General features: G+C 43.6%; 1 protein-coding gene across 1 annotated transcript in view; it reads left to right on the forward strand.

The window, feature by feature from the left end:
• Positions 1-13,735, forward strand: part of cand1 (cullin-associated and neddylation-dissociated 1) — a 128,744-nt gene that overhangs the window by 60,819 nt on the left and 54,190 nt on the right. Inside the window, exons 12-15 of the mRNA XM_083652168.1 lie at positions 4,144-4,285; positions 7,783-7,991; positions 8,217-8,385; positions 8,486-8,575. Coding sequence (XP_083508294.1) covers positions 4,144-4,285; positions 7,783-7,991; positions 8,217-8,385; positions 8,486-8,575 — 610 coding nt within the window. The remainder of the gene's footprint in view (positions 1-4,143; positions 4,286-7,782; positions 7,992-8,216; positions 8,386-8,485; positions 8,576-13,735) is intronic.

Consider the following 13,735-nt stretch of genomic DNA (forward strand, 5'->3'; position numbering starts at 1 on the left):
CAGGTGCACTGTAAAAACATTTTATTTATTTATTTTTTATTGCGATAACACGTGACTTTTGCGATTTGTTCATCGCGCATTTTCATATCGCGATGACGATGAAAATACGATTAATCGTGCAGCCCTAATATATATACATTTTTTTCAGTACATTTCAAGTAGATAAGGTATTACGTTGAAGAATACACACTTAAAGGGGGACTTACCACCCAGATATGTAACAAAACGGCATGCTGCTTGATTTGAAAAAACCTATGGGAAAAACCAAGAAATGACGTCTCCTCTTGTCTCACTAATACTCTTTGGCTGTGCTCAGCTCAGGATTTTTTTTCCGGAAATCGACGCCATAACAGTTTCCCCGCAGTTTCCCCAAAAGATCACAAGACAAAGTTATGAGAGCTCCAAAATCTTTATAAATATCAACAACTAGCCAACGCTGGTGGCCTGTATGGAAACAGCGTTGTTTCTTTCACACACAGATCGCGCAAAAATTGCCGTTTAGGAGTCCCGCAAAGCTCGCACCCTCGCCACAGAAATTGCTTTCACACAGCACCAAGCAGCACGGCCACTTTCCCGTGCTGTGGTGTACTTTCAGGTGAAATCCCCTGCTCCCGGATTGAAAGGCGAGCGGAGGGATTTCCAGCTCCTCCTAGCCCAAATAAATATTTTCATAGGTTAGTGTAGCCTAGGCTACTGTATGATGAACGAATTAATTCAACAACAATACTTCCCTCCCTCCTTCTCCTAGTCCGCTGAGCTGGGAGAGGCTAGGTGCACTCGCATGGTGGGCGGACTCGCCAAAACGGGCTCCGCCGCCGCACTCGCAAGGTGGGCGGGCAGATCAATATGGTGTCCTACTAAAATTGAAATGATACACGACCGCCCGCATATCAAACAGCTACTGCCACACCGGTGTGGGCTGGCTTGACTGCAGTCAGCTGCTGCAGTCTGCATAACGTTCGTCGGGGGAATAGTATGGGCTATAAATGCACATGACTAATAACGTTAGTAGTTTTTGTAAGGGAATGCAAAGAGCTGATTTCGAGAGGGAATAACCTGGTCTGAGTCAGACCAACTCGCCACAGACAGCTATAGCCCTCTGAAGCTTATTATTATATCCGTTAATTGTAGCCTACCTATGTCAACATCGTTTGAGCATAAAGCCTAACCGCACGGAGCATTCCTCCTGGCGTCCCTGCAGTCATGATTGTATAGGCTACTTTTTTTACTTTCACTCCTGCACTTTTCTTGATCACATGAGGTGATTTCCCCTGTAATTTTTTTTATGAATGAGCTGACCATTCCCACCGGCTCGCTGCGACGACCTTTCAAGTGGAGGCGGGTTGCCAGGTAACCCGGCGCTGTTACTACCTCCCGTCGCGGGACAAAAGGCGTAAAACAATTGTCCACCAAAGCGCATTCACGACTTTCACATCGGAGGCGCGAATCCTATTTTCCGTGCATTTTTCGGCTTTCAAGGCTGGTGTGAAAGAGCCTAGAGAGAGAGAGAGAGGGGGGGGGGGCGTGAGTGAAACAGCAGAGCAGATTGCCTCTGGAGAGCTTGAGAGCCATTTCCTTCCTTTTATGATTATAGTGGCGTTTATTGATAGTATTGTGTTACATAGGAGTTGGTAGGAAAATAACAGGCCATTGTAATCAATTAACAGGTGATTACCATGTTCAAGTGACACAAACAGCCAATGAGCTGTGTATTGTAGCGCCATATTGGTAGGAAAATGCTTGTGACATCATGGGAATAGGCTTGGAGTTGTGAGGAGCCGGGAAAGGGTACAGGGGGAGTAGGGGAGTAACTATCTTGAAATCCCATAGTCTTTGCTTCATCGTGACGTCACAACGTATCAAATCTCCCATTCATTTGAGGGCAAAAAAAAAGCAGTGTTCAACCCATAGAGGGCACTTATGCCAGTTATGCGGCTGAAAATGATACAAATGGTACAATGGCAACAGTTTGGTCTCAAATGTGGAAATTTTGACCAGAATTCTTCACACACCACCCCCAAAGTCATATATATTGGTTAAAAGCTGAAAAAAAGTGTTTTGGGGTAAGTTACACTTTAAATAAGAGGCCAGAGTAAAATTTGAAGCAAATTATTTTAATATATTGATTGATGATTGATTAATCAATACATGTCAAGTCAATCTTATCAATACATGTCAAGTCAATCTTGAGCTTAAATTGTAACCTAATGTTAAACATCATCAGACTCCTCACTCTCTACCCTCTTTGCAGGATTTAACAGAACAGAAGTAAATTTGAAGGTTTTGTAAACATAACTCGTCAGACTCCTCACCCTCTCTCTACTTCTACTCTTTGCAGCCAATGTGACACTGGCTCTGTTCATGGTCACGAACGGCTTCCAGCTTCATTGATTTACTACCGATGACAAACGTGTTGTTTCTATTTTTCTTTTTGGCATACTTGCGGCACACGGACCAAGTCATCACTACAGCCCCAGCATCAGACTGTAGCCAGTCTCTTGAAACACCGCTATCCCCAAACTTCCACTCCTCTCGAAACTTTCTTTTGTTAGGTGGTCCCGCTCTCGCTGCCGCTTCATCCTTTTCGTCGGAGAAAGCCGCGGTGGGTTTTCTTTTTAGCGGCCGGCTTACTCCCTCGATATGGTTCCACATTGTAACCCATTTAACGTTATATTAAGCTAACGTTAGCTTAGCTATAGCAGGCGGACCGGCGTAATGTTAGCTCCCTGCAGTGCAAGCAGGCGCTGCAGAATGCAGATGGCCACGGCCAGTCAGCACAGAAGAGTAGCGGATGTGACGTTCGTAAACAAGCCAAAAATGAGGCCAGAGATGACGCGCAAGGAGAGATTGGGGGCTGCAATAAAGGCGACTGTCGTAAGACCAAAACACACCGCAGTTTAAATTATTTTACATGACTATTTTGTTACCCGCCACGTGGCGGACAGACCTCTCATGTCACTTGCCAAAGCTAAAATCTGCCTGCCATTGGCGCGTGGCGGGCTCTAATTTCGGGCCCTGAATCAAACACATCAATAGAAAATGCTACATAAAACAAATACAACAGGGGGAGGGGTTCTTTGTTTAGAATGAAGTTACCAAAGTTGCCAGTTGGCAAATACCTGGCTGTATCTGGCCTGCTACCTCAGTCCCTACTAGGGGGCGGCTTTAGCTCAGGAGGTAGAGCGGGTCGGCCAATGACGCAAGGGTTGGCGGTTCGATCCCCGCTCCCTCCCAGCTGCTGTCGTTGCGTTGCTCCCGATGGTGTGTAGGCACCCTGCGTGGTAGCCTGCCGCCATTGGTGTATGAATGGGTGAATGTAAACTATCTACTGATTGTAAAGCGCTTTGGATAAAAGCGCTATATAAATGCAGGCCATTTACCATTTACTAGTAGCTAGCTAGCTACTAGCAACCAACTAGGTTGTTTTGTTTTCTGTCTGTTTGACAGGGTAAGGCTTAAACTTTGAATGTTTATACATAGCTTAATTTGAACAAATTGAAATACTCCAATTGCACAAGTTTAATTTTTGTATTCTTTTTTTGTATTTTTGACAACTAAATGCTTTTCAGCCTTGTAGCTGATTGTGACATTGTGACCGAGCCAGCAAAATACAACCTAATGCAAGAGAGTATGTTCACTGTGTGTACTGTTTACTGCTTTAAACAGGGCCATGCTGTACCAGTTTGTGACACTAGGTGGAGCACTAGTACTGCCTGTTCAAAATGAATGCCCAAGGTTCAATAAAAAATAAAAAATATTTTTTGTTGTTGCTTTTTCCGCCGTTGTACCGTACCGTATTCGTACCGAACCGTGACCCCAAAACCGAGGTACGTACCGTACCGTGACTTTTGTGTACCGTGACACCCCTAATTCATTCTCAATCTACTTTCTACAAGTACTACTCTATTCCTTTGGGTTAGGATTATATCAACAAATATCTTAAAAATGACAAAATACACAGGAGGGGTGGCTTTAAGGATAGTTAAATAAATGAATAATGCTCCATGATAAATATACTGCTTCCACCGATCGTGATCACCCCCAAAAAGGCAGATTAGAGCACTGCCTTACTCACAAGTAGCTCATTAATTGGACAGAATTAAGTCTTTCTGTATCTGTCTCTCTCTCCCTCTCTCTCTGTAGGTTCCTATGATAGTGAAGGCTCTCCATAAGCAGCTGAAGGAGAAGAGCGTAAAAACGCGTCAGTGTTGCTTCAACATGTTGACTGAGTTGGTCAACGTGCTGCCAGGAGCGCTCACTCAGCACATCCCAGTACTAATACCAGGTAATACTGTACTGTAGTACTGCAATACTGTAGTATTGTAGTACTACTATGACGACTGTAACATGTATTCAGCCGTCACTAGTACACAGCAAATACCTGTCATGTAGCAATACTACTACTTCTAATATTAGTACCTCCCAGAATGTGTACTGCAATTATTAGTAGTAGGGCCCGACCTATACTGGATTTTTGAGGCCGATGCAGATTTTCCGATATCGATATATCGGCCGATATTTTTTTTTTTTTTTTTTTTTTTTTTAATCAAATTTTTATCCCCCATTAGTGCTAATTTTTTATGTATTTATCCTGGTTGCTGCTCCACCCTCTGCCGATGTGGGGAGAGCCGAAAACTGGCTCCATGCTTCCTCCGAGACATGGGCAGTTAGCCAGCCGCTTCTTTTCACCTGACAGGGGAAGCTTCACCGGTAGGACATAGCACGTGTGAGGATCACACTATTCTAACGAGTTCCCCTCCCTCCGAACAGGCGCCCTTAATGATCCCTCAAATATCAAACACTTGACAAAGATATGAGTTGACATGAATTGAAATATGTAATGTAGGCAGGATATTTTACAGCTTATTAATACCGTAAACTTTATTGTCAAAAATGATGAAACAGTAAACTTAACTGGGAATTTAATAATTATAAATAACTAGAAATACAAAAACACAATAGAACAAATAGCTAAGAAAAAATATCAAATATACACATGCTATCTATAACTTTAAAAAAACGAAGAAAAAAAACGGCAATATCGCCCAGAAATATCGGCCGATACGATATATCGGTGATCGGCCGATAATATCGGCGAACCGATATATCGGTCGGGCTCTAAGTAGTACAGCTGTGCAATGGATCAAATTTTATTTTCAATTCCAATTTTGGCTTCCCATGATTATGAAGACAACATAATCAAGATTTTGTTGTTGTTGTTGCAGTTAATGAATGTTGCGCACGTTTAGATTTCTTTGCCTCTGTTACCTGGCTGGCTGGCAGGCATATAGCCTAGATATAGTTTACCAATATATTGAATATTTTGCAGTAGGTTGTGACAATGCACTACAACATAGGTTGTGTTTTTTATTTGTATCCATTATTTTTTCATGCATTATTTATTTTATTTATTTATCTCACCTTTTTACTTGTATTCTTATTTATGTTTGTTTTTCCAGTTTAATTATTTTCAAGTTGGAAGTTCACTGTTTCAAGTTCAATAAATGCATGATGTTGCCAAAGTCAAGTAATCATATTAAATAATCGTGATCTCAGTATCAGTCAAAATACTCGTGATTATGATTTTGCCATAATCGAGCAGCCCTAATTGACCTTTGCTAAGCCCCGCCCCTCTGTCAGAACCTAGGTCACCTTTCATGTGTAGAGAGCAGCAGGGGTGTTGGTGTGTATAACGGCTTGCTGTGTGCTCCGACAATATCATATGATAAAAGTTTATACATCATGTTAAAGAGAGGAATGTGTACTTTCAGGTAGTATGAATCATGTTATACTTGTAGTTAGGGTTGGCACGATGGACGATGGCATCGACCATCGTGATGGGCCGACCCACCATCGACCTCTGAGCCTTCTACATCGGATCATCGCAATTAATTATCTGTTCGAATAAATTTTTTGCTGTTTTAATAATAAACAATACCAAGTCCACTTACCGTGACGCGTGGGGGACGCGCCGGCAGCATTAAACGAGCGCACCCAGTTCAGACTCAGAGAAGCCTCCCCTCCCGCTCCTCCGCTCTAGTGCTTCTCTGCACTGGGTGTGCTTGTTTAATGACACCAGGGCGTCCCCCGTGCACGAGAAGTCAGTTGTTTTGTTGTGAAAACTTTTAAGACAAAGAAGAAACTTCACGTTCTTTCCTGTTTTCAACCCAAAGTGAGTACAAGTCTTCGACTGTGAATTTAACTCGTCTGTTTCCAAAGTGAAAGTTGAAGTCGCTCCATTACATACGATACAGCACTACCAGCAATATTGAACGGCGCAAAACAAATAACGTTAACGTTACAGATCCTGACCAACAACGTGTGTGTGTGTGTTGAATTTAACTAGCTGGCAGAAAACGGACACAATTACTGGCGGATATAACGTTAGATTCGCGTGGGCTTTTGAACCTAATGAGAGAGAGTTGAGGAGACTGGAGAGAGTTGAGAGAGAAATACAGCAGCAGCAGCAGCAGCAGGTACTGCTAGCTGTTACAGCAGTAGCTGCTGCTGCTGCTTGAGTGGCCTGGCTCTGTGCAGTAGCTAGTAGCCTGCCTGTCGGTCTCATGAAGAGCTCAGCTGTCCTGCTTTTAACGTGCATTGCAGCGGCGGATGGCATAAATGACGATGCCATCGTCAATCACGATATTTGACTGTGAAACAATCACGATGGGAATTTCGGGTATATCGCACAACCCTACTTGTAGTAAACATTTTAAACTAACAGAAAACCTATACAATTTTAAGAGAAAAAAGAGTCTTAACACATTGAATGCCAGCCATGTTTTCATTCCTGTAGGTAAGTTGTGCCAGGGGTGTTTTTGACGATTCTGGCTCATTTTAGAACGGCCGAGGATTCTTTTCTGTTAAGAATTCATGAACACCAATCATCTAAAAATAACTAATAGAATGTGTGCTTTCTCTGTCTAAAAGAGTTAGTTTGCAGAGTTAGTAGTTATGTAGATATTAGCCGTTGAGTACAGCATGGTTTCAGCGTCTGGAAATTTATTCAGAGATAAATGGCTTTTTGTGAAACAGTCACTTTAACCATTCATTTTTGGCATCAGTAAGACCGTCAGACATTCTAAACAATAGTTTTGAACAGTAATTTCCTCCATAACAACAGGAAACACCCCTCTCATTCAAACTCCTCCCTCCGTGTGTCTTCTCCTCCTTCCTCCTAACAGCGGGCGTGTCAGAAGCGCGTTGTGCTGCCTGCCTGTCTGTCTGCGTGCCTGCCTGCCTGCTTGCCTGCGTGCGGGGACGAGTCTGAAATGGATTACTGTAAAATCGCCAAGCCATTTCCTTGAATGGCTTGCTCCCGCGGTGTGTGTGTGTGTGTGTGTGTGTGTGTGTGTGTGTGTGTGTGTGTGTGTGTGTGTGTGTGTGTGTGTGTGTGTGTTCGCGCGTTGCCCCCGCGGCTCTGGGGGGAAGAGATCTCTGTCCGTTCTGTGTGTGTGTCCGGGCTTCTGACTGTAAAATCGCCAAGCCATTTCCGCGGGAGGCGGCTGCTTTTGGGTCCCGTGGCTGTGACTTCTCTCGGTCTCTGTCGCCACTTAGTGGTCGGTAAAATAGATTACACACATGCTCTTGCTCCAAATAGTTATCTCGAAGATGTAAAAGGGGTTGATTGATGTCCCACCGTCAAAAAAAAAAAATGTTTATGTAAGACGAGTTAGCTCGTCCTTGGCACTTAAGCGCTGGATTATGTAAGACGAGTTAGGTCGTCTCTGGCACTTAATGTGTTAAAATCAAGTCCTGGTAGTAACAGTAGTTTGTTTGCAGGTATCATCTTCTCTCTGAACGATAAGTCCAGCAGCTCTAACCTGAAGATTGACGCCTTGGCGTGCCTCTATGTCGTCATGGTAACACACCCCGCCCATGCCTTCCACGCCCACGTGCCTGCGCTCGTCCCACCCGTGGTCGCCTGCGTGGGAGACCCCTTCTACAAGATCACCTCTGAGGCCCTCCTCGTTACACAGCAGCTCGTTAAGGTGAGCCTGTCCAATCACACAGCAGCTTGTTAATGTAAGCCTGTCCAATCACACAGCAGCTTAAGGTGAGCCTGTCCAAACACAAAGCAACTCGTTAAGATGAGTCTGTCCAATCACAGGGAGTGCTGGTCACACAACAGCTCGTTAAGGTCAGCAAAAACAGCTTGTTTGTATATTCATGACACCCTACATTACCTATTCTAATAGTAATTCTAACTCCCTCAGGTTATCAGACCCCTGGACAGCCAATCAGAGGGCTCGGACAGCTTTGACCCCTCCCCCTACATCAGCGACCTGTTCACCTGTACGATCAAACGGCTGAAAGCCGCCGACATTGACCAGGAAGTCAAAGAGCGAGCCATTTCCTGTATGGGACAGATCATCTGTAACCTAGGTAACCACTGCCTGCCAATCAGAACCATGTGATGTCATCTCTGATGCAGCTTCCTGTTTGACTTCCTGGGTGCTCTTTCTCTTCCTGTCCTGTTGCCTAGGCGACCGTCTGCCCACCGAGCTTCCTGGAACTCTGCTGATCTTCCTGGAACGCCTGAAGAACGAGATCACCAGGCTGACCACTGTCAAAGGTAAGCCTCTCCCACAAGATCACCAGGCTGACCACTCTCAAAGATGAGCGCCTCCCAACAGGCTGTAAGCCCCGCCCACCAGGCTGACCACTGTAAATGCTGAGTCCTGCCCACCATGCTGACCATTGTAAAAGCCCAGGGGCATCAAGAATCCAGGGGCACCAACTCCTTGATGATGCCGGTGTCCGTGGCCGACATTGCTGTCTTTCAAAGGCTCTATCAGACTAATTTTTAAAGCTGGAGGCATTATGGATCTGGGTTGTCCGTACGATGTTTGTTAACGCGTTATCTGAGGAACGCCTTGGCGGAATTTCATCAAATTTGCCTCAAATATCGACGTAGACTCAAGGATGATCTGATTAGATTTTGGTGGTCAAAGGTCAAGGTCACTGTGACCTCTCAAACGCCATTTCCAGCTTGTTAACGCGATATCTCATGAATGCCTTGACGGCATTTCATCAAATTTGCCTCAAACATCGACTTAGACTCAAGGATGATCTGATTAGATTTTGGTGGGCAAAGGTTAAAGGTCAAGGTCACTGTGACCTCTCGAATGCCATTTTCAAGCTTGTTAACATGATATCTCAGGAATGCCTTGACGGAATTTAATCAAACTTGTCTCAAACATCGACTTGGACTCAAGGATGAATTGATTCGATTTTGGTGGTCAAAGGTCAAAGGTCAAGGTCACTGACCTCTCAAACGCCATTTTCCAGCTTGTTAACGCGATATCTCACGAATGCCTTGACGGAATTTCATCAAATTTGCCTCAAACATCGACTTGGACTCAAGGATGAACTGATTAGATTTTCGTGGTCAAAGGTCAAGGTCACTGTGACCTCACGAATGCCATTCCCAAGTTCCTTAAAGCGATATCTCAAGAACGGCTTGATGGAATTTCTGCCAATTTGGCTCAAACGTCGACTTAGGCGTAAGGATGAATGGATTACATTTTGGTGATCAAAGGTCAAGGTCACTGTGACCTCTCCAACGCCATTTTCAAGCTTGTTAACTAGGGATGGGTACCGTTCACATTTGAACCGATACCGGTACGGTACCGGTACCTGGAATTCGGTACGGTACCCAAAACGGTACCATTTTCGGTACTTTACACACTCTAATAACAAAAAAATTACAGTTGTAAAAAAAAAAAAAGTCCAAACTCCTCAATTTCAACATTGTTCTTTATTTAGCACATTATTTATTTAGCACCAGACAAAATAAAACTCCTCCCTACAATACCTCCCTACCTCTCCCCTCCCAAACCAAGAGTTGTAGCAGCAAGGTTAGTTTAGTGGGGTTGGGGAAATGGGGGGAATAGTACTTGATGTCCAACACAGCTTCCAGCAGGGCCTGGTCTTCATCTTCAAAGAGCTCCCCAAGTGCTGAAGGTTTCTTCTGTTTATTGAGTCGTATCTGAAAATAAAAAAAGGCATCGTGATTCATCAAGCATTATTTGTGTTATCAATAGAAAGAAGTGTCAGTGCTATGCACATCTTAATAGAAATGACAATTTATTGTTAGTAACATAGCTTAGGCTACACTATGAATAACACACCCATTATCACTCGTCATTATGCAAAATAATAATTTACCTGAACCATATCCACCGCTGAGAAGAGGGTGAATCGTGTCTCCTCCTGTGCGGCTGTCACTGGCACATGGTTACCTAGCAATGAAAGCAAGAGTGCAACGTTAAATAACACGTCTCACGGTCGGTGATACGAGCTGATGATAATTATTATAGAACGTTAACAACGCTAAGCTATAAAGCTAACTCAGCCAAGACAGTGAAAGCCCCGTTATCTAACAACCACAACGGCAGTGAAACAACTTATCCAGCTAACGCTAGCTAATTAAATAACGTTACCTGATGTTGTAGAAGTCGATGCCTCTCTCAAGTTCCGTCATCATCTTCCTCCAAGACTTCAGCTAACATTACAGCTGAGGAGGTGCAGCTAACGTTAGCTGCCGTGCGGTATCTGCTTCATTCACCCTCAGGCTATCTAAGACATTACAGTCTTCAGCATTTAGCTAAATATATCTTGTGTTTGACCATGCTTCCTCAAGTTTGAGGTGTTTCCCTAGTCAGCTTTGCAATTGTTAACGCCATATCTCAGGAATGCCTTGATGGAATTTCATCAAATTTGCCTCAAACATTAAGTTGGCCTCAAGGATGAACTGATTACATTTTGGTGGTCAAACTTCAAGGTCACTGTGACCTCACGAACACCATTCCCAAGTTGGTTAACGCAATATTTCAAGAACGGCTTGATAGAACTTCTTCTGATTTGGCTCAAACATTGACTTGGAAGCAAGGATGAATGCCAAGGATGAATTGATTACATTTTGGTTATCAAAGGTCAAGGTCACTGTGACCTCTCGAATGCCATTTTCAAGCTTGTTAATGCGATACCTCAGGAATGCCTTGATGGAATTTCTTCAAATTTGCCTCAAGCGTCCACTTGGACTCAAGGATGAACTGATTACATTTTGGTGGTCAAAGTTCAAGGTCACTGTGACCTCACACACCCAATTTCCAAGCTCTGTAACGCAACATCTCAGGAGCGCCTTGACGGAATTTCTTCCAATTTGCCTCAAATGGCGATTTGGACTCAAGAATGAACTAATAGCGGAGGCATAAGTCCGCGTTGCGGTCGTTCTAGTCTTTACTTGACATCTGTATAATCACAGCCTTATGAAACTTTACAACCACAGACTAGAGACCTAGTGTGTGCTTACGTTTTCCTTAAAATGTTTAACCTTAAGGAGAAGATTTAAGTGTGGTTTGTGCAACCGATTTTATTTTATGGACACATAAATCGGACTCTAAGGAAAATCTTAACGTAAGGTGCTTTGTGAACCGTCCCCTGGTCATTAGCAAAAGATACACATTTATTCTTTAGAACATCTTGTTTTTTCCCCTCCATACCCATCATAACATTACATCCATTCCAGGCTTCCCTGGCATTGCCAGAGCACAGCCTCTCTACCTTTACATTGTGCTCTTATGACATCACTATGACAACATCAGTGGGACAAAAATTGAAACAGACAGATATTGCCCACTTGCCCTATATAAAATAAATACAAAATACAAGATAAGCAAAGATATTTTAGAGACTGTCTACAGAAGTCTTATTGAAAGTGTTTTGACTTTTTTTTGACTGTGTACATTATATGGGAATCTAGGGGCTAAGAACAAAAATAGCCTGTCCCGAATCACAAACATGGCGAGTAAAATTGGGAAAGAGCAGAAGCAACTGGGATGTATTTAAAACACCGGTGAGACAAAAAGCCAGGCAAATTTTGTCTGATCGTGTTCATCCCCTTTTTACAGAATTCACAAAACTGCCCTCGGGAAAACGCTATAGAGTCCCTGCAGCAACCAAGAACATCTACAAAAAATATTTCATACCAAATGCAATAACTGCTAAATTCATAAACATCATTCACATTGGAACCATGTCCATTATTGCTGTCTGTACTGTGCATCTTCTTCTCTGTTGTATGTATTGTGTATTCTGTCATCTGTTGTGCTGTGTGTGTATTGTGTATTCTGTCATCTGTTGTGCTGTGTGTGTATTGTGTATTCTGTCATCTGTTGTGCTGTGTGTGTATTGTGTATTCTCATATTTGTTGCATATTGTGACTTTCATGTTTTCAAACAAACCTGTGAAGCCAAAGACAAATTTCCACACTGTGGACAAGTCAGAACCAATCAAGAGTCTGGTATTAATTTAATATCTTAAATTAAACTAAATATCTGGACGTTTAAATACAATATGGTTTTATAGGATAAAAGCGTAAAACGTAACGATAAACTAGTGGTAAACCTAAACACCACAATTTTGCGGTGTTAGTCACATTTTGTGCCACGAAGTGACAGTGATGATGTCCCAAGATCATGTCGTCATTGCTCGAGTGACATCACATCATTAGGTAATTAAAGCAATTATTAGGTGCACTTAGTCATCCCAAATGACCTAATTAAAAAATCTTGCTCCGTTAGGTCACCTTCATAGATGTGGCCGAACACAATTCTGCTCAGACACGCACGCACGCACGCACACACACACACACACACACACACACAGACAGACACAGACTAGAGTTGTCACTTTTTCCAAAAATAAAGTACTTTAACACATTGAGTGCCACAGCGCTTCAGTAAAATTGTCTGCAGCCTGTGCCAGATTCACTTCCATTCAGTTGAAAGCAGCTATAGAATTTTTTCTATTATGGCTATATTGACGGGGCTGGACTTTAATGAAACATTGAACACTCCTGCTTCTTCCAAAGAAGAAATTTTGTTTCTAGACAGTTCCTCTGAAAAAAGTGCACTTTCAAGGGTTTTCTGTCGTTTTTTTTTACTTTCCAAGATATACCGGTAGTCACTTTTATGAATACCTTTTGCACTCTAATTTCGAGCACATTCACTGACTCTGGCTGGTGTTTTCTGATGTGGTGGCGTGGTGTGGTTTCTGTGCAGCCTGCGTGCCCCCCCCCCCCCCTCCCCTCTCCACCTCTGAGCTGCGGGCTCCTCCCACACGCACAGAGTTTGTTTTCTCGACTCCGTTTTTGCCCCGGACGGATCCCAGCGCGCATCAAGGAAATGATGCGCGCTGGCAAACGCGACTGAACGAAAAGGCTTGGCCGTTCGGCTTCGGATGCTGGCTTTCTGGCAGGAAATCGTGTGGAGATAGATAGAAGCATAAGAGCTCAGTTGTGAGCGCGGATGCAGCCGAGCCCACTCTCCGCTGCAGACAGAGCAATATATACGGCTCTGGCTGAAGCATGCATCGGTTTCCTCTTTGATCACGTCTTTCCCTGCTGTCTCATGCACAAAGTAAAGGATCTGAGGTGGGTGGCGCAGCTTCCGTGACGATGTTTAAGGTGGCGCCGTGTGATCCCTTCAAGGGATTCATGCTCACTGGCTAGGTAGGTACGACCTTAAACAGCAGAATTATGGAATAATATGAATTATGATTTTAGGACGTCCACAGACGTCCTTGGCACTCCTCGTTACTTTTTTTTAGGACGTGCACAGACGTCCTTGGCACTCAATGTGTTAATTGACCCGCAATTTGTTCGATTATATCCTAAGTTAATTGGTTAATCGCCCCTCCCCCCCGCGGCCCCATAAAGATTACGTTACAC

Source organism: Poromitra crassiceps (genome assembly GCF_964638095.1).
Source record: "Poromitra crassiceps genome assembly, chromosome: 2".
NCBI classification, from domain to species: domain Eukaryota; kingdom Metazoa; phylum Chordata; class Actinopteri; order Beryciformes; family Melamphaidae; genus Poromitra; species Poromitra crassiceps.